The sequence below is a fragment of the Cydia fagiglandana genome, chromosome 9 (assembly GCF_963556715.1).
Source record: "Cydia fagiglandana chromosome 9, ilCydFagi1.1, whole genome shotgun sequence".
In the NCBI taxonomy this organism is placed as follows: domain Eukaryota; kingdom Metazoa; phylum Arthropoda; class Insecta; order Lepidoptera; family Tortricidae; genus Cydia; species Cydia fagiglandana.
The window spans coordinates 8,872,619-8,890,994 of NC_085940.1; the positions used below are offsets into that span (position 1 = coordinate 8,872,619).

The window sequence follows — 18,376 nt, forward strand, 5'->3', positions numbered from 1 at the left end:
ACAATGAGGCCCACGTTGCTGTAGCCATGTCGATAAACTATCGACATTTCTTGCAATTTTAATTTTACTTCAAAGGCTTAACGATACCTAAAATGACCAAAAACGCTTTTATTCTTTATTGTGGTTATCAGATCACAATTTTATAGTCACGCCCAAGTCACGCCCCAGCAGGGAACCAAGGGAAAGTTCAGATATTTAATTAAAATACATAAATACCTCATAAAATAGGTGTTCCGCAATAATTGAATTATATTATTATATTATAATATATTCATTATCCATTAGCATTTCAATTATGTTTATGTTTAACGAAGATATTGAAGCTTCAATTAATCGCTATTTCGTTCCGCTGTGTAGCGTTTATCGATATATAACATGATTAAAATCGACTTTTCACATCCCTAAAAGAGCACACATATACGCTTTTACGCACACATACACAGCCTGGGCGCATCAAGATAGGCAACACTTGATTTGAAGTCCACCTTGTCAACTGTTATGGTTGTCCTTTTTTGACAAACGGCATTTTTAAAAGAGCGAGGAGAGAGAAATGATACTAGTTGCTGCGCCTTGAAAGAGAACAGAAAAGGTTGGGCCCTTGGGTACGCCGACCCATGTGACAGCGTGAAATAGATATACTTGGTCAAGCAGATCTTTTCAGTAGAAAAAGGCGGCAAATTTTAAAACGTAGGCGCGAAGGGATATCGTCCCATAGAAAATTTGAATTTCGCGTCTTTTTATACTGATAAGCTTGGAAGCCGGTGTTGCTCGAAGCTAACAAGATTTGCTTCACCAGCTATCATGACCTTGGTGCGGTGTGGTAGTGTGTTACGTCTTATCTGTCAACTAATGTGCACTGCGCTTTATATTTTAGGTTAGCCAATGTGATGTGAGCGAGTCTCATTCAATTCGATGTCATTCAATATTTGATTTGACTGATAGACTGACGTATGTTGTGTAGTGAGGCAGTCGTCGTATTATATTATCAAAACACTGCATTTTGTGAAACATTCTAGACCTGCGCTTATTAAGAGCGCTCCTTATTTGTGCGTGCTGTGATTTGCTTGTACATAAAAACTAAATATCAAAATGGAATTAACGTTTAAGGGAAAGAGAATTTTAGTAACCGGCGCTGGACAAGGTTAGTTCGTACCATACGGGAATTATTTAATTAAACGTGTACAACTATATAGCATGTGTAACATAATACCTATGCCATAATGAACATGTTTTCAGGTATTGGAAAGGGTATAGCGATAGAATTATGGCGTGCGGGAGCTAACATAGTTGCAGTATCGCGAACTAGAGCTCACTTGGAGAAGCTGCAAGGAGAATATCCGTCCATTGATATCGTGGAGTTGGACGTCGCAGATTGGGAAAAAACTAGAACTGTTATAGATTCTCTCGGTCCTTTTGATGCTCTGGTTAACAATGCCGCTATTGCTATATGCGAGCCGTTCTTAGAATGCTCCCCAAAGGATTTCGACAAGTAAGTATACGATATTACCATCAACACGGACGTGTTATCGCTCGTCACGGAAGGAAGAACTGTATGTTTTGTTAACTACAAGCTATAATGTAAGTGTTTTGAATTAAACATTAATAATGTTTTATTTGGGGTACCTATTAGTTGCCTTAATATTACAAGATAAATATTAAATTCACCACTAAGTATTCCTATGCACAGTAACCTGCCTTAACTTCAGTCTATACAGAAACTATGAAAAGTGTCCAATATTAGGGGACTAAACATCTTAAGGCAATTTACCCTCAGCCATATATTATGTTTTTATTTTATTTATTTTGCCCCACATGCCAGTAATAGTAATGCATGTTAATTTGAGTGTTTATTACTGTCTGCTTTCTAAAAATTCTATATAATTCACGATTGTTACAGGACATTTGATGTAAATGTGAAAGCTGCGCTCAATGTAAGCCAAATAGTTGCAAAGAAAATGATTGAAAATAATATCCAAGGGAGCATTGTTAATATTTCTTCCCAGGCCTCTAAGGTTAGTATTACTTCCTATAAGAGTAAGGAAATATCAACAGAAGACTTTTATATGTGGTTTGCCACTAGAATCCTTCAAAGCTAACTTAGCATCAACTTGAATCACTTTGTCATTGCAAATGCAAGGTTTACAGCTTGGTTCGTCTCTACTATTTTTTTCCTAGAAGGCAGTTCTTCTTTGCTAATGGTGCACCTCTTACAAGTACAACAATGACTATTGACTGCCTACACTTATTTCATTTCCATGTATTTTTCTTCTTTTTCCTATTACTGTACTTGAATACAGCACCATGTTTCAAATTAAGAGATTTATCTACATTATTATTATCATCATCAATCTTGCCATCTAATGTTAAATTTACTTTACTTCTGAATTACATAATGTTGTGAAAGATAAGATTATGTGTATTGATTGTAATATATGCATTACATATGTTATTCTTAGCTATTGCTCAAAATAATAAATTTGACTTGATATCGAAATCAAACTATGATATAATTTTGTATTAGGATGGATAATATATGTTCCCTGACAGTAATCTTTTTCTTTAAATATCTTTATCCTTATGAATCTTATAATTCATTAATCTTTTTTTAGGCTGCCCTAAAAGATCATACAATCTACAGTGCCTCAAAAGCTGCTCTAGATGCTCTTACCAGAGCCATGGCCTTGGAACTGGGTCCCAAGGGAATCCGAGTGAACGCAGTCAACCCAACGGTCATCATGACTGACATGGCTAAAGTGGGTTGGTCTGACCCTGCTAAAGCAGCTGAGATGAAATCCAAAATTCCTTTGGGAAGGTACTTACTATTCTTATATGTATTTGTATATAAAATAATTGTAAAACGATTATTTTATGTAATAAATCAATCATAAATATTACATCTTGAAATTAACACAGAACAAAAACGACTATCATGTAAGTAATCATAAATAATTTTAATGGTAACATGTAATGTAAGGTAACATCAAATTCGGGAATCTACTTCCTAATCTGTGATATTAGGTATAATAAGATAAATTATTAATGAAAACCTTTTGTTAATCCTCAAAATCAAATTGCCCATGTTCACTATAAACATTTTTGTTTAGAAACCAGGTTTATATTGATATTTATATGTAATGTTTCGTAATGAGTACTATACATTTCCTATGTTCACAAAATTGTTTATGGTAAATATCTACCCTTACTTTAACTAAGTATGTGTTTATTTTTTCAGATTTGGCGAGGTTGGAGAAGTAGTGAATGCAGTAGTGTTTCTCCTAAGCGACAGGTCCAGTATGATAAACGGTGTTGAATTGCCTATTGATGGTGGATTCTTGGCCACATAAGCCCTGATACGTTTACCAGTCTCCAGCCAGATAATTACATATATTAGGTACCAAAGATATACCTATTAAGCAAATATGGGGCATTATCTATGAAAAGGGACCCTATTGTCGATGGCGCTTACGCCACACAGCGTCGCGCGGCATTGTATTTATATCGGAGCATCGTTAATAATGGCGTAAGCGCCGTCGACAATAAGGTCCCTTTTCATAGATAACGTCACATATTTTATAATTGTTGCCATAATATTGCATCGTTTCCTAAAGGCTTGTGATAATCAACTAAAGAAGAAATCATACATTATGTTAGGCAAATAAGTTTTGGACTAGCAGTTATGTAGGCAAATACCAAACTTATTTCATAACCAAAACTGCTTATCTTATGAATCTTATGATGTTATGAATACAGGTCAATCATATCATTTGACATAAGAATTAAGTGTGAATTATTTTTCTTCAGTCTGACAAACTTGATAACTTTTGTATTGTATAAATAAAAAAGTACCTAATTTATGTTTTAATTATATAAATATATCTATGTCATATATAATGTTTTGTGCTAAATCTAACTTCCCAGTTTCCTACTTTTACATTGTTTTTTTAAATAACTAAGTGCCTGTCTCAATTTAAAGATCTTACGAGTATATAGACTTACCAATAGCTAAAACAATATGATATAACTATAATATACAAGTAGGCATAATACATATAGGATACCTAAGCAATAAATGTGTGAATCAACAGACTGACTGGGACAACACTACAGAGCAAAATAGTTGATCCACTCATAATATAATTTTATTAGGTAGTCTTAAATGTGCAAACAACGGGACTATTTAGCAATTGATAAAGCGCAATCTGAGTTATTGTATAGCTTCTTAGAACAGTTTTTTAACTCTTGTTTTTTATCTTTATACTTTTTAAATAACCAAATAACAAGCTATAATTAACTATGTGCGAGTAAAACGGTTACAATAACCAGTTTGAATTAACATCTTTGTATTCAAAATTATAATTTTAAGACCTATTGTATTTTGTGTTCATTTACTTAACTTAAGTAACCAATATTTTTAAAGACAGGTATTCTACACCGATTGTTCAATTATAACATTGTTTATAATTTTGTTAATAAATCCTAAAATCAAATTCGTAAAAGTGAGTTTTATTATACCAACTTCTTTAGAAGGTAAGATTGAACATCCTTAGAACGAAATTATAACATACTAATATAATCATATCAAAATTGTATAGACAGGCCTACTACATGCTAAATATTGTGTGTTTATTATTATTACTCAATTGCTTAAGCGGCTGGACATAAAATATTGGGGTAACAATTTAAGTAATATAACCGAATATATTATTATATACCTAACATAGGATATTATTTATTTTGGGAATCATCCCCTATGGGGGTAAATAGAGATTAAATGCTACTATGGTTTTAGTAGTGCGGGGGGCAATTAATTTAATGAGATCTAAGAGGATAATAGTATCGTGATTCTCGGGCAGAGACATGAACATTGAAAAAAGCAAATAGGTACCCGTTCAGCTGCAGGTCATCTTTCTTTGACACTATACTTGATTTATGTGAAAGGTTACACAATGTTATCGCACATAGTTATAAATGGTCCAGCAAGATAAACAGCTTATGTAACTACATTTATGATGATACTTATATATCATTCTACTGAACTTATGAAGTAGATACCTACCTACTGTGCCTTGTCCGAACAGTCGGTTATTTATTCTCGAGTGATGGATACATTCAAGGGAAAGAGGATTCTTGTGACTGGAGGTTCTCAAGGTAGAGTTGTGTGGTTTAGAATAAGTTTGCTATTAGAACTAAGTATATTCCTGATGTTCATTTCTACCATGTTTGTTTCAACACGTAACTTCATTTGTTTTTACATCATATACGAGTAGGTTCCTGTAATAATTACATTTTATTCAGTACTTGATTAGGCCTTGACCTACATCCTATCGTAGGGTGGAAATCCTATCCCGGTAAGACGGCGAGAAGCAACTACATGGTTTTATTTACGCAATGTAATGAAACTCGCATGCTAAATCAGCTCCATATTTTGCAGGAATCGGAAAAGGCATTGTCATTGAACTATGGAGACTTGGCGCCAACGTAGTGACAATTTCAAACCAGCCCGACGAACAACAAAAGCTGAAGTCAGAATACCCCACAATTGAAACGGCATGCGTCGATCTATGCGACTGGGCCGCGACAAGGAAAGCCGTGGAGTCGCTCGGCGTGTTCGACGGCTTGGTCAATAATGCTGGTGTCGCTATTATAGAACCGTTTTTAGAATGCACACCAACTAGCTTTGATAGGTAAAACGTACCTCTTTTATTTTTTTATGATTTATGAATGCAATGTAAAAATACTTTCTACTAAGGACAAAACACGGGCGGAGCAATTTCCCCGCCAGTGGCGTAGCTAGAGGATATGGCGCCCGGGGCAGGCATACATTTTTTATGGTAAGCGATCACCGCATCATATGAACGTCTACACTCCAAAAGTGAAGTGTGTGAAGGGAACTTATTGTGGAATGAGCTCCCTTTTTTCGACGAATTTCCTCCCAGCCTTTCCCTTTGTGCCAAAGTTAATTATAAACAATCACTTCTTTCATAATTTTCAGGACGATGTCAATAAATGTTCGGGCCATTCTAAACGTTAGTCAAGTTGTAGCGCAGAAAATGATACAACACAAAATAAAGGGCTCAATAGTTAACATATCGTCGAAGGCTTCAAAGGTGTGTACCTAAGTAACTAATTCAGGTTTATTGTTTGTTAAAAGAATTCTCTTTGACAGTCATTTGTAGATTAGATATTAGTTGTATTAGAAAAGATTAGTTAACCTACTTACTAGTACAGTAGCCTAGAAGGCAAAAGGTTGAAAGGACCCCCGAAATAATAAGATAAGATACCTATTACCTACTAAGGGCCAGTTGCACCAACCACATTTGACAGACTGATCATTTGATCAACGTTAGCCGGCGCGCTCCTATACTATGAAACTTTCCATACATAAAAATTTAGCGAACTCTTTAACTCGGAGCTCTTTAACGATACGAACAGTTTGGTGCAACCGACACCTTTTATTGTTGTTTCGTTATAGTTAATTTATGTGTAAAACACAGGCAGCCCTACAAAATCACGTCGCCTACTGCGCTTCAAAGAGCGCCGTGGACTCAATGACGCGTGTGATGTCCCTGGAGCTGGGTCCGCACGGGATCCGCGTCAACACCGTCAACCCTACCGCGGTGATGTCCGAGCTGGGGCGCCGCGTGTGGGCCGACCCCGACAAGTCGCGCAACTTGCTCGCTAAGATACCTTTGGGAAGGTAATTCTTCTTCTTGTTATTCATGTTACCTCGTGATTGTTTCACTTGATTGGATGGTCTTATCGGAAGATCAGCGCTGGAAGTCGCCAGCAACATGCTGAGGTGAGACCGTTTCGTGGCACTTTCTCTTTTTTATGCTTCTCTGTTTAGTATAAGTTTTTATTTTGTGTTTGTGCTCACGAATAAAATTATTTCTATTCTATTCTATTCTAATTTATAGTGTAAAACTGCTGTCATAAGTTATATTTTGGCTTATTTATAACAAGATTTCGTATCGTACTAACTTTTTTGACGAGAATAAGTAACTAATGCCATTAAAAAAAAGTTGTGCAAAATATTGTAGATGCAAATTAAACAGCTAAACTAGATGGTGTTATACCGCGACATGTGGTAAATAGATAATAAAACGCGCTTGATCAGCTTTGTTACTGCATAATTAACGGGACCTTACCTACCGTGTCACTTACTTCAGCGGTTATTTGTGCGACTACAATATCGACCCAATGACAGTGTGTGGGACAAGAACGTAATTTTTATGAAAACGACGTCTTTTCTTTCTTATGCTTTACTTATGGCGGTCTACACTTAATTTTATAACCTACGGTGCAGAGTGAGCTTGGTCCGGCTCTAGTATTCTATATTGTCTTTTTAGAATGGTTTTATGGATATATTTAGTGTTTTTGTTTTCTCCATAGGTTTGGCGAGGTGGAGGACGTCGTGAATACAGTGTTATTCTTGCTCAGCAGCCGAGCTTCTATGATCACCGGCGTTCAGCTGCCGGTGGATGGAGGATTCTTAGCGACGTAAACTAATAAACAATGAGACCAAATAATTTGCATTTGAAATCTGATCCAATTGTAGGCGCCTATATCTACTTTGTTCTCGTAACGTAGTGGCTCCAATGATCGACAGGGAACCAGTAAAGATAGGTTTTCCTAAGATAGCGGTGCCGTCATATAGCGGTCGTCTCCATACTAAATAATACGGCTAAATGTCGTAGATGTCGTAGTATTTGTATGGTGACGGCCGACGGCCGCTATATGACGGCACCGCTATCCTAGGAAACCAGAGCATAACTAACACTTCAACTTATTATCGAAGAAAATATGGGTAGAAAACCCATTCGCCATACGGTAACACTGTGCAGCTACTGCAGGGTTGCCACATTAAAAAAGCGCTTGAATCTGTCCGCACTCTAAATTCGACTTAACGACCAAGGCTTAAAGTCGAAAATCCAACAACGCTTTATAAAAAGCGCCACCGCTGTCGTGCGACTACATCTACATACGTGTCGCTTAACTTCAAACTCGGGTAAATCCATTCGACCCTCTCAGCAAATATCTACCCTATTACCTTTTCTTAATATCAATAATCTGACAGATGGATTTACCCGAGTTTGAAGTTAACCGACTCATACATGGGTATCCATTTGTGTCATTCAAACGCTTTTTTAACGCGCGTTGAAAAAGCTCCCGTGCGAATGGGGGCTTTTCTTGGAAAAAAATAATAGTGTCGGTTACTGGTTCCCTGTCAGTCACTGGTGCTACTATTCTATGGTTTTGGTTTACAATATGGCTAATGTTGCATGTTTTCCTACCATTTGGACATCAGAATATTTCTAATTGTGCCTACTATAAATAAAGGGATACGTCTATGCTGTTGCTAAATGAAAGAGTTTATTATTATTTACTGTTTATTGTGCCAAAGGAATTAAATACATACTGGACATTGGAAACAATGCAAGCATAACAATTTATATAGGTATATGTAATGCATATGCTAAGCTATACAGGCTAGCATAATTTATGTATTTATAAAGAACAAAATACACGACATCATACATATCATATATAAATTAAAGAAACACTCTGGTATACTCGAAGAAATATAATTGTTGTTACTAGTTTTAGATAGTGAATATATTCAGTTCAAATAATTTGTTAAGAAGTTTGTGTTTATATTTTGTTATCTAAATGCGTCAGTACTAGATAAATCGCGTCGTATCAAGTCGTCGTTACATAATGTAGGTAATATGATTGCACAGTACAAGTCGTTAAATCGGCACCCATGTGAAGTTTCACATGAGTGACACATATAAACAGTTAAGTCATTTTGCCCGTCGGATTGCTTGTACGATGCAAGACGACTTATTTTCTCAGTTATAATTATATTGATTTAACGGCGGTCGATTTTGTCTGAGCGCTGCAATTCGCGGGCATAAGCGATCGACAGATCATTACAATAACGAATATAAATCAATAATATTTACACGCAGCACGTAACAGGCTACTACACAGAATTAGACGCAATCAAAGGTATGTGTACAATAACAGCAAAATAATTTGGAAGGCATTAATTATCGCTACAACAGTTATGTATTTACCACTATTACCTAAGATATTGTAAAAAACAGTGTGTCAGCTTATCTAAGTTTCTTATATTATTATATACAAAATTAAGTCCAAATCTTTCGTCTGTTGGAACGCACTCTTACATAATGCGGGTGCGGCGGCGCCGTCATGTCACTGGAAATATTATTACTTCTCGTATTTCACCAAAGACGTCACGCTTTAACAAAATTAGACTTTAGCGTCATAATAATAAGAGTTAGGGTCAACGTCTTGGTGAAATACAGGAACTATACAAGTTTTTCTATCAACTCTCCATACGCAGTACATTCGGCATCGCCCTTGTTAATAAAATGGACAACAGATATCATGAACTAGTATATTAACATAAGAATTAGTAACACAATATCATAAAACTTATTTGGATAATTTATTCACGCACTTCTCGACTACAAAATATCTACGAAAAACATTGAGTTATGTTAAACTTTGGTACCGTTCGAAAACAGTGAGATGGGTACCAAAGAATTAGCGTCAGGAATACATTCAATGAATCAGTACACAACGGCTGACAAAAATATTTCATCAGCCCCCCACAATTACGAGTACTGGAGTTTTTATTTGGCAGTGACAGATAGGTACCTCGTCAACGTGTCTCCCATTCACCGACTGTTTACCTAAATCAAAAATGCCAATACATACCCTGTCGTGTCAACTAAAATATATATGCAGCCAAAACGTGCAAAATACTACTGTTCAAAGTAAAACCATTGGAGGGGTTAGGACTCGAAGTGCTCGTCATTAGGATATCCACTATACATAATGATTTAAAAACTAAACGCTTAATATCTTGAAACTTTTTTAACCCAACACAAGTCTAAATATAATATTTACACAAAATTGAACCTAATTCTCAGTCACATAAAAAAGTGTGGTCCATTCCGGTTCACTCGTCTTTTCAGTATGATTAAAATGATACATCCATCGCATGAACATACTGAGAGCGCACAACATCGTTTATACACGCGGTTCTTATGATATATTTACAAATTTCGTTCCATATATTGGCGGTGAGCGGAATCTCTTGCTTGATGAAAATTTAACAAAACCCATATTAATATTGCACAACATACTTTATATTAAGATTCTGCATATAAATTCTGATCAAATTGCCTTCCAGTAGTTAATTGAAGAAGATTATAGTAAACAAAGGAGGTTTAGGATTTTGAAAGTAAGATGGAGTGAGATGAATGTTGACACAGTTAACTATTTGTTCGCCAGCGACGTCAAGAGACCAGGTCAGTTGTATCCAATAAGAACGATGACATTGCGTTAAAAGATGTACAAGTTCAAAGCTATCATTCTAATTGATCTTGTCTATGCATTTACGATTTTGGAGAGTGTCATTAAATATCAGAGATAAAAATCTGCGCAAGATTGTAAGGGAATTAGAATAGAATTAAGTGATTAGGAACGAAAAAAATAAGTGTAACCACTTTTAAGGAGCAATTATTTATACTTAAACACAACGCGTTTAAGCATATTGTACGTTCATTAATTGTCTAGTTTAAAGATAGATTTGGTAACCAGTTCACGAGTCAGAACAACCGAAGAACAAATCGTCAATTTGGTAATCAAGATGAGATCATGAAGTGTTTGTTCTGCAATTGAAACACTGTGGTTTCTTAAATTCGTCATGTTGTTGTTGTAGGTAATTTAGACATGCTACCAAACATAAAACATGAATCCAACGCAAGTAAAATTCACTACGGCAATGAATAGTCACATTGAATTTAGAAAAACATGTAGTTTGAAGGAAAATAGATTTGCACTTTATTAGCTGTATTTTTTTTTTCAAGAACCTCTAATAATTTTTTGTAGCTGGCCAGAAAAACAGTACAATAGTATGTTAGAAGTTCATGCGAAGATTAAAAGTAAAGGACATGAATAAATAAACATGGAAGACTGCTTAACAGCAAAATAAATTTCAACCGCTTCAAATCATTCTAGAGTCAACCACATAACTCGCCAGGGGCCCGTTTATCAAAAGCTTGTAACATGTAATACAAGTGGAAATCCCTTTTTAACAAAAAGCTGTCAAAAAGTGACAAGCTTTTGATAAACAGGGCACAGTTCTCAGGCGTGCTACAAGTAATTTAAATCGAAGCTTTCGGTTCACGTTTGCCCTCGGATCATTAAATAAAATAAAATGAAAATTGTCATTTGGGGGCGCGACAGACCTATCATATTGCACTATAATACTTTCGGGATTCGGTCCTTCTGTCGGGGATGTTAAATTTGGCGGGAGATCATCCACATCCTGACGGCGCAGGAGCAGATGTCGCAACACAATCGCACACTCGCGCTTCGAGGCCCGGCACCCCGCGGAGCGATCCGACCGCCTCTACTACATTACAACTGAGCATAAAATAACACGTCTAAAAGTATGAAATTGTCGTTTCAGAACACTGTGTCTCCGTACAAAGAAAAGTTAATCACGCACAATTTAAGATTGTGAAATAAGGAAAAAACGTAAAACAATACATTCCCCTTCATCTTTACTATAATTTGATAGAGCGTCAAAAGACCCGATATATAACCAAATTGAGATATTCTATACTCTTCATTATATACATAAAGCAAATTCACTCCACTTATCAAACAATAAGCATTTTCGAACGCAACGTAATCCGCGCGCGGAAAAAGTCGTCAATTTCATACTAAAAGACTCGGGGGGTCCCGCGAGTTAAATAATTTACATTACAACGTGAACGCATACAAAATGTTAGTCTAACACGTGATCCACGGCGCGCACCGGGTGCGGGGCGCTCGGGACCCCTCACCGCCACTCGGAGATGGCGGCCACCGTCGTGCTCGGCTGCCCCGCCGCGCCCGCCGCTGCAACAACACACGACACGTTAAAGCGCGACATCATTTTTTGCGATAAACGCAATACATTTGCCGCACACTCATTTTACATCAGATAATTTAATGAGTCATTAATAATGACAGTACATTGTTAAGCGCGGTAAACGCGGCTGTAAGCGCATGTTCATTTTTATAAAATTTCAGCTTCGGAGGAATCCGCAGAGAGATGTAAACAAATCTTTCTTCGTCTCCGTTATTGTTTTTTCCATTCATTATTGTATTGTTCAGATCTAACAACCTACACTGACTTTCAAGATGTTTACCGAGTGCTGTTGTTAAGGCATCTATTTAGGCTTCATTAGTATTTAATAGAAAATTCATATTTCGTAGGTAACAACCTACGAAATATGAATTTTCTATTAAATACTAATGAAGCCTAAATTCTATATCAATTTGAATTAAATATCTATTTGAGCTAAAATTGACTTACTTGTTTCTTGTTCTTGATTTGGTTCATGACGACGAAGCGTGCGATCATTGGCTGCAGCCTGATAGTTGCCGCGTTGGCCTCCTATAGTTAAAATAAGTTAAATACAAGTTCATTTTGGTAATCAAACAGCTATACAGATAAATATGGTTGCGGTTTATCGTCTATCGTATCCTACGTCACTTATGTACTTGTTAGTAACTTAGCCACGAGGAGGATAAAAGCGCGACCATGTTCGGTCATCTGGAAAGTATTGTAAAAGAATGTAAATATGTGGATAGAAAATCCTGTAGCCGTTCCGTTCCCGCAATAACGCGGACCACCCTAATGTATACACAATTTAAAACAAGGCAAGATTCCTTTAAAAGTGATTTATTTATGATTGCTTTGTTTCGTACAAAATTAATATAATCAAGAAACCGTTTTTTGGCATCTGATTTTTGAGTCAGTAAATCTCTCATGGGGCGATTGTGCACTACAATTCACATATTGTGCACATTACTGTCCGGCAGTCCGAGTTTTCATGGTCCGATATGGCATGAAAAAAAACGGATGATTTGGCTCGTGCACTTGTCCGTCTTTTTACTCGCAGGTGCGGCGCAGTGGCATGAAACACACCCCCCCAACCCCGCCCGCCCGGCCAAGTCATGAATAATACTAATTCCAGACGAAGTGCACAAGCATAAACACGTTTTTCATAGCTGTCATCTCGGACCGGAAAAAACTGTCCGGAATGGGGAAAATTAAAATGGCGGACGGTAAAATTACGTCTAGTGCACAAGCTACTATATACATTTAATGGCGAGCCATATCGGACCGTAAAAACTCGGACTGCCGGACAGTAAAATTCATTGTAGTGCACAATCTCCCGTAAAGCAATGACTGCTGACGAATTGATGATTAATTACAGTTGTGATGGTTTAGGCATGTTTTGCTGCCTTAGTAAACAATAGCTATCAACTAACTGTTCGTTCAGCTTACATTAGGCTTACCGAACTTAAGCATATTCCAGTCAAACACATAGTCGCAGGTGAAGCCCTGCCGGTGGAACAGCTGCCGCAGGTGGCTGTAGTCAGGCCGCTCCTCGAAGCGCAGCCATCGCCAGTACTTCATGTATAGCTGGTACTTACCGAACTTGAGCATATTCCAGTCGAACACATAGTCGTAGGTGAAGCCCTGCCGGTGGAACAGCGTGCGGAACAGCTGCCGCAGGTGGCTGTAGTCAGGCCGCTCCTCGAAGCGCAGCCGTCGGCAGTACTTCAGATATAGCTGGAACTCGATCGGGTGGTTCTGAAAATTGATGTTATAAGGTCAAATTGGATAAGTGGCGAAATTGTCTTGTCTCAGTACAGTACTTACTTTTAAGAGAAGAGAAATGTCTTATCTGCCGAGGATTCTTAACTTTTTATTTCTATAGTTAACGTTTTTACTCGCAAAGAAAAGAAAAAGAAAGGTCAGCAGTTAGTGACCCTTGATTTAAACTGAACATCGCTCGATTTGGAATCGGCGTAAGAACAAATATTTTCATGTGTGAACCTCTAGCTCAGAAGAAAAACAAGACTCATATCATATAACACTACTTCCTTCTTCCTCGCGTTATCCCGGCATTGTGCCACGGCTCATGGGAGCCTGGGGTCCGGTTGACAACTAAACCCAAGAATTGAGGTAGGCACCAGTTTTTATGAAAGCGACTGCCATTTGACCTTCCAACCCAGAGGGGAAACTAGGCCTTATTGGGATTAGTCCGGTTTCCTCACGACGTTTTCCTTCACCGAAAAGCGACTGGTAAATTTCGTACATAAGTTCCGAGAAACTCATTGGTACGAGCCGGGGTTTGAACCTGCGACCTCCGGATTGAAAGTCGAACACTCTTACCGCTAGGCCACCAGCGCTTATCATATAATACTACTACACTAATTAAATATAACGTTTGGAGTGTACACTTACTTTACATAGTTCGTCAAAGGGCGTGGACAGTTTCTTCTCGGATATTCTCTCATACTTCTGACGCTTGGTGGCGGCCTTGAGCCCCTGCCAGGGCAGACTGCCGCGGTTGAAGTACATGAGCACGTAGCCCAGCGACTCCAGGTCGTCGCGGCGCGACTGCTCGATGCCCAGGTGAGTGTTGATGGATGCATACCTTGCGGTACCTGGCAGGTGATAAAATAACATATTAGCAGAGATCAGTCAAAGATCAAGTAAATGTGTTACCCTTCAGTAGTTTAAATATGTATATTTATCTAATACACGTGTTCTCAACAATTCAAGATGATCCTAATGCACCTAAACTGAATTAGGTTGCATTATTTCATTACAGTTTTTATGTTAATCTTTGGTCTGCATCATCAGATAGCTTAATGATTACAGTACCATCAACGGCAAAAGTGCGTGGCTATCAATGAATACATTCATAATTTCTCCATGTAATTTCATATCTCACTGTACATTGAACTGTCAGTAAAGTATGTAAGTAGCAGCTCAATCAGGAACCAGGATAGGCCAAATTAAACTTGCAAGAATTAGTTAGACATGAGACAAGTGAAAAGAAATAAGGGTATGACATACCTGTTAAGTTCTTGTTTTCTCTGTATGGAATATGCTGCAAAGTGCGCGGGTCTTTGTACTTCTTTGCTAAGCCGAAATCTATTATATACACTAAATTCCCTTTTTTACCTAAACCCATCAAAAAGTTATCTGGTTTGATATCTCTGTAAAGAAAAAATTAATATATTACTGTTTTCAATCAACATACAAAGCACATTCAAAAACCTTTTTTGATGAATGATTACTATGGTAGGTTCATCATTTTAGCAAAAGGAATGCAACATTCCATTAAGTTTATTACCCAAAATGTCCATTAGCCATTATTGCTGCATAGGTATGTCAAGTCAATATCATATGAAATGCAACCTGTTTGATGTCTATATATTTATTACCTATCTATACATACAAGAAATGCAGTGATACCAGTTATGTGTTATGATTTATGACTGTGCGTAAGAAAACCAAGTTATCAATAACCCTAGTTGACCTGCAATGCGCACAAATGTATTGCCATTACCAGAGATAACATGTCTATTGCCTACCTATAGGTACTCTAGTTTTTGTGTTTTACCAGCAATAAACAATATATTTTTTACTAATTACTATTGAAGTAATCTAAACCATTTTCAATGAGAACAGTTTCATATCTTTGTTCTATTTCTAAATTAAAGAATATCAATCTTATTTTCTTTTTTTTTATACCACATCAATGGCAAACAAGCATATGGCCCGCCTGATGGTAAGCAGTCACCATACCCTTTGGACGCCTGCAACTCCAGAGGTGCTACATGCGCGTTGCCAACCTTTTAAAAACCTGTCCACTTCTTTTTTTAAGAACCCCATACTGTAGACCCTCGGGAAAACCTCGGAAGGGAGCTCATTCCACAGCCGGAACGTCCGCAGGAGGAAATTCCTCTTAAATCGCACTGTTGTATTCAAATTCACTGCCAGTTTTCTTGTATGTTGGACCTTATTAATCTAATTATACACCAAGGTATTTTCCAATAACCACATTAACCAATGTGGCATATTATAAAAAAGAAAATATTATTATAATACAAACCTATGGATGAAATTCCTGTAATGTATGTCTTCAATACGGGTAATCAGCTGATCAGCTAGGAGTAGAACAGTCTTGAGGGAGAAGCGGCGAGAGCAGAAGTTAAACAAGTCTTCTAAAGATGGGCCCAACAGCTCCATTACCATAACATTGTAATCGCCTTCTGATCCACACCATTTGATAGCAGGAATACCAACTGAATGAAAAAATAGTGGTTAAAAGGTAAATCATATGTATTATATTGTTAAATGTGTATATACTTGTGTTAAAAACACATACATATTTAGGGATTTGTATCATACATTAATATGTGTACATTATTTTCCTCTTTGTAAGACTAGTTAAATGATTTGCCAACTAACAATAATAACTTAGATGACCACATTAAATTAAACTTGCTCACTGTGGCACCGGGCCAAATGACCCGATACAAAGTATGGTTGAATACAAGTTAAACCACTTAGTTTTTAAAGCACGGTCAAAGCAATAGGTACTAAAATAAAGGCTATTACTACTACAATACTATTAAGACTAGTCATATTGTAGGGTCTGATGGAATAAATAAAACATGGTGAGTAATTACATTATATAAAATTAAGTATTTATGGATATAAATGGTATCTAAGTTAGCACATAATAATGTACACCATTCAGAGTTTTACTCACTTCCTCCTTGCATTAGTTTGTAAAATTTGCTTTCTATGTGTAGTTGTGGATGCCTTGTCTTGATGCATTCTAATTTGATAGCTACCTCTTCTCTAGTTACAATATTGGTGCCTGTAAGTAGAAATTCGTATGCTTAGTAACAGTAAACCTGCATTGTAGTTTAAGTTTCATCTCAAAGTCAATGTAAATTTGAAGCTGAATAAGTAGATTAGATTCACCTGGGAAAAGATTTGCATTATCAAGTTCATCATGGTCAAACAGATACCCATTTGAATTCTAATATTCTCAAGCAAGGAATTAAGATGACCTCAAGATTACACAGTATCCAACACAAAATGAAACAACTAGTTATTTCGAAACAAAAAAAAATCGCAGCTGGCCCACTATCATCAGTTTTTCTTTGTTTACAATAATCTCAACTCATACTTACCAAGGTATATATCTCCAAAAGACCCCGAACCGATCTTACGACCCAGTCGGTATTTGTTACCGACTCGCAGTTCCATGCTGATTGTTCGTAGGAGATGAAATCACAATAATATCACTGACCACCGAATCATTACAGGACGGCCATATTGCGATAGACGCAGATCTGTATTCAGGTGAACTCAGTAATCTTGGGTGGAATTTGTTGCAGACTGTATTTCTTCGCAATCCGTTGATGTCACAAAATATATAGAATAACGTATCAACAAAGTTAAATCTTTCTTTATTATACAAATTACTTATAAAATTTAGATTGAACCTATTCTACCTACACACGCACATGAGGAATTTAATTTTTATCTACGCTCTCTCTCTCAGATGGCCAGCTGTGGCAACATTGAAAGTAAAAAAATATTCCAAGATAACGTTTGCGTAAAATAAATTATAATTATTTTAGTAATTATATTTTACTAATTCAAATTTAAAATAGCAAATAATATAAAATAATAAAATATTGATATAAATATGAAATAAAAGTCTATGGTTTATGGCTGTTTGGGCTAATTCCATTGTTAAAACCATTCATGAACTAAACCAAATATGTCTATGGCTTAACTAGGCGCGAAATTTGAAATTTGGAATACATATTTTTGATTTGCGAGCACCTATTTATCTTCAAACTCCCGATTTGTTTCTGCTTACCCGAGTTTGAGTTCCGACACACTTTTTAGCGAGTTTTAGTGCTGTATGTTGTGTTAATTTGAAATATAAATAAATTAAATTAGTAATAGTATATTAATATAAATTTCACGTGGTACACCCGGCGAGTCTGTTATTCTAATTGCTTGGTATCCTACAACTTCGTGTTATCATAAGACAATTTTATCGAAATTTCGCGTCTGCGAACCCAATTTTATTGCACTCCGCATTCGCATTTCACATACATCTGATCTGAAGGCCCTCCGCCTGATCTGAAGGCCATCGAAAACCGTTATCGACCTTTCAATCGCTCTTGCGTATTCAAGCGATAGAAGCAGATAACGATTGTCGTTTTTCCATGTTGGCGGTAGGCCCTCATTGAGTTATTCTATGTAATCAATGTATGGGAAAATGAAACAAATTAATATAGTTTTCAAACCTGTGTGACGTGATACATCTAGGTGTACTGTTTAAAATTCACCACTCTCCCCCCCCTCCACCTGACGCTCGACCCCCCCCCACCTTGAAATGTGTCCCCGTTGGTAGTTTTTTGGCATTCTCACGAAAACTATAATAGATAT

The 18,376-nt window shown here is 36.8% G+C and overlaps 4 protein-coding genes across 4 annotated transcripts in view; 3 read left to right on the forward strand and 1 right to left on the reverse strand.

Annotated features, from left to right (window-relative positions):
* LOC134667309 (ubiquitin carboxyl-terminal hydrolase 4) overlaps window positions 1-18,376 on the forward strand; it is a 358,087-nt gene that overhangs the window by 196,315 nt on the left and 143,396 nt on the right. The window lies entirely within an intron of this gene.
* On the forward strand, window positions 951-3,725 carry LOC134667318 (D-erythrulose reductase-like). Its single transcript, XM_063524664.1, has 6 exons — window positions 951-1,141; window positions 1,237-1,489; window positions 1,898-2,012; window positions 2,610-2,812; window positions 3,233-3,417; window positions 3,566-3,725. Exons 1-5 carry the CDS (start codon window positions 1,090-1,092, stop codon window positions 3,342-3,344), a joined length of 735 nt encoding a protein of 244 aa, XP_063380734.1. The 5' UTR covers window positions 951-1,089; the 3' UTR covers window positions 3,345-3,417; window positions 3,566-3,725.
* Window positions 5,059-7,542, forward strand: LOC134667631 (L-xylulose reductase-like). The gene is made up of 5 exons (XM_063525057.1): window positions 5,059-5,148; window positions 5,432-5,684; window positions 5,993-6,107; window positions 6,495-6,697; window positions 7,393-7,542. The coding sequence occupies exons 1-5, from the start codon at window positions 5,100-5,102 to the stop codon at window positions 7,502-7,504; spliced, it is 732 nt and encodes a 243-aa protein (XP_063381127.1). The 5' UTR covers window positions 5,059-5,099; the 3' UTR covers window positions 7,505-7,542.
* On the reverse strand, window positions 8,373-17,463 carry LOC134667314 (casein kinase I). Its single transcript, XM_063524660.1, has 8 exons — window positions 17,101-17,463; window positions 16,671-16,781; window positions 16,008-16,200; window positions 14,966-15,108; window positions 14,348-14,550; window positions 13,531-13,690; window positions 12,404-12,484; window positions 8,373-11,943 (listed from the first exon to the last, which is right to left on the reverse strand). The coding sequence occupies exons 1-8, from the start codon at window positions 17,174-17,176 to the stop codon at window positions 11,885-11,887; spliced, it is 1,026 nt and encodes a 341-aa protein (XP_063380730.1). The 5' UTR covers window positions 17,177-17,463; the 3' UTR covers window positions 8,373-11,884.

What these genes read in the sequence shown, in the direction of transcription:
- LOC134667318 (XM_063524664.1), top strand. Translation starts at nt 1,090, where the DNA reads ATGGAATTAACGTTTAAGGGAAAGAGAATTTTAGTAACCGGCGCTGGA. An exon ending in AGTAACCGGCGCTGGACAAG is followed by an intron (nt 1,142 to 1,236) that starts GTTAGTTCGTAC and finishes ACATGTTTTCAG; the next exon opens with GTATTGGAAAGGGTATAGCG. An exon ending in TCCAAAATTCCTTTGGGAAG is followed by an intron (nt 2,813 to 3,232) that starts GTACTTACTATT and finishes TTATTTTTTCAG; the next exon opens with ATTTGGCGAGGTTGGAGAAG.
- LOC134667314 (XM_063524660.1), bottom strand. Translation starts at nt 17,176, where the DNA reads ATGGAACTGCGAGTCGGTAACAAATACCGACTGGGTCGTAAGATCGGT. An exon ending in TTTTGGAGATATATACCTTG is followed by an intron (nt 16,782 to 17,100) that starts GTAAGTATGAGT and finishes TTCTACTTACAG; the next exon opens with GCACCAATATTGTAACTAGA. An exon ending in CAAACTAATGCAAGGAGGAA is followed by an intron (nt 16,201 to 16,670) that starts GTGAGTAAAACT and finishes TTTTTCATTCAG; the next exon opens with TTGGTATTCCTGCTATCAAA.
- LOC134667631 (XM_063525057.1), top strand. Translation starts at nt 5,100, where the DNA reads ATGGATACATTCAAGGGAAAGAGGATTCTTGTGACTGGAGGTTCTCAA. An exon ending in TGTGACTGGAGGTTCTCAAG is followed by an intron (nt 5,149 to 5,431) that starts GTAGAGTTGTGT and finishes CATATTTTGCAG; the next exon opens with GAATCGGAAAAGGCATTGTC. An exon ending in GCTAAGATACCTTTGGGAAG is followed by an intron (nt 6,698 to 7,392) that starts GTAATTCTTCTT and finishes TTTTCTCCATAG; the next exon opens with GTTTGGCGAGGTGGAGGACG.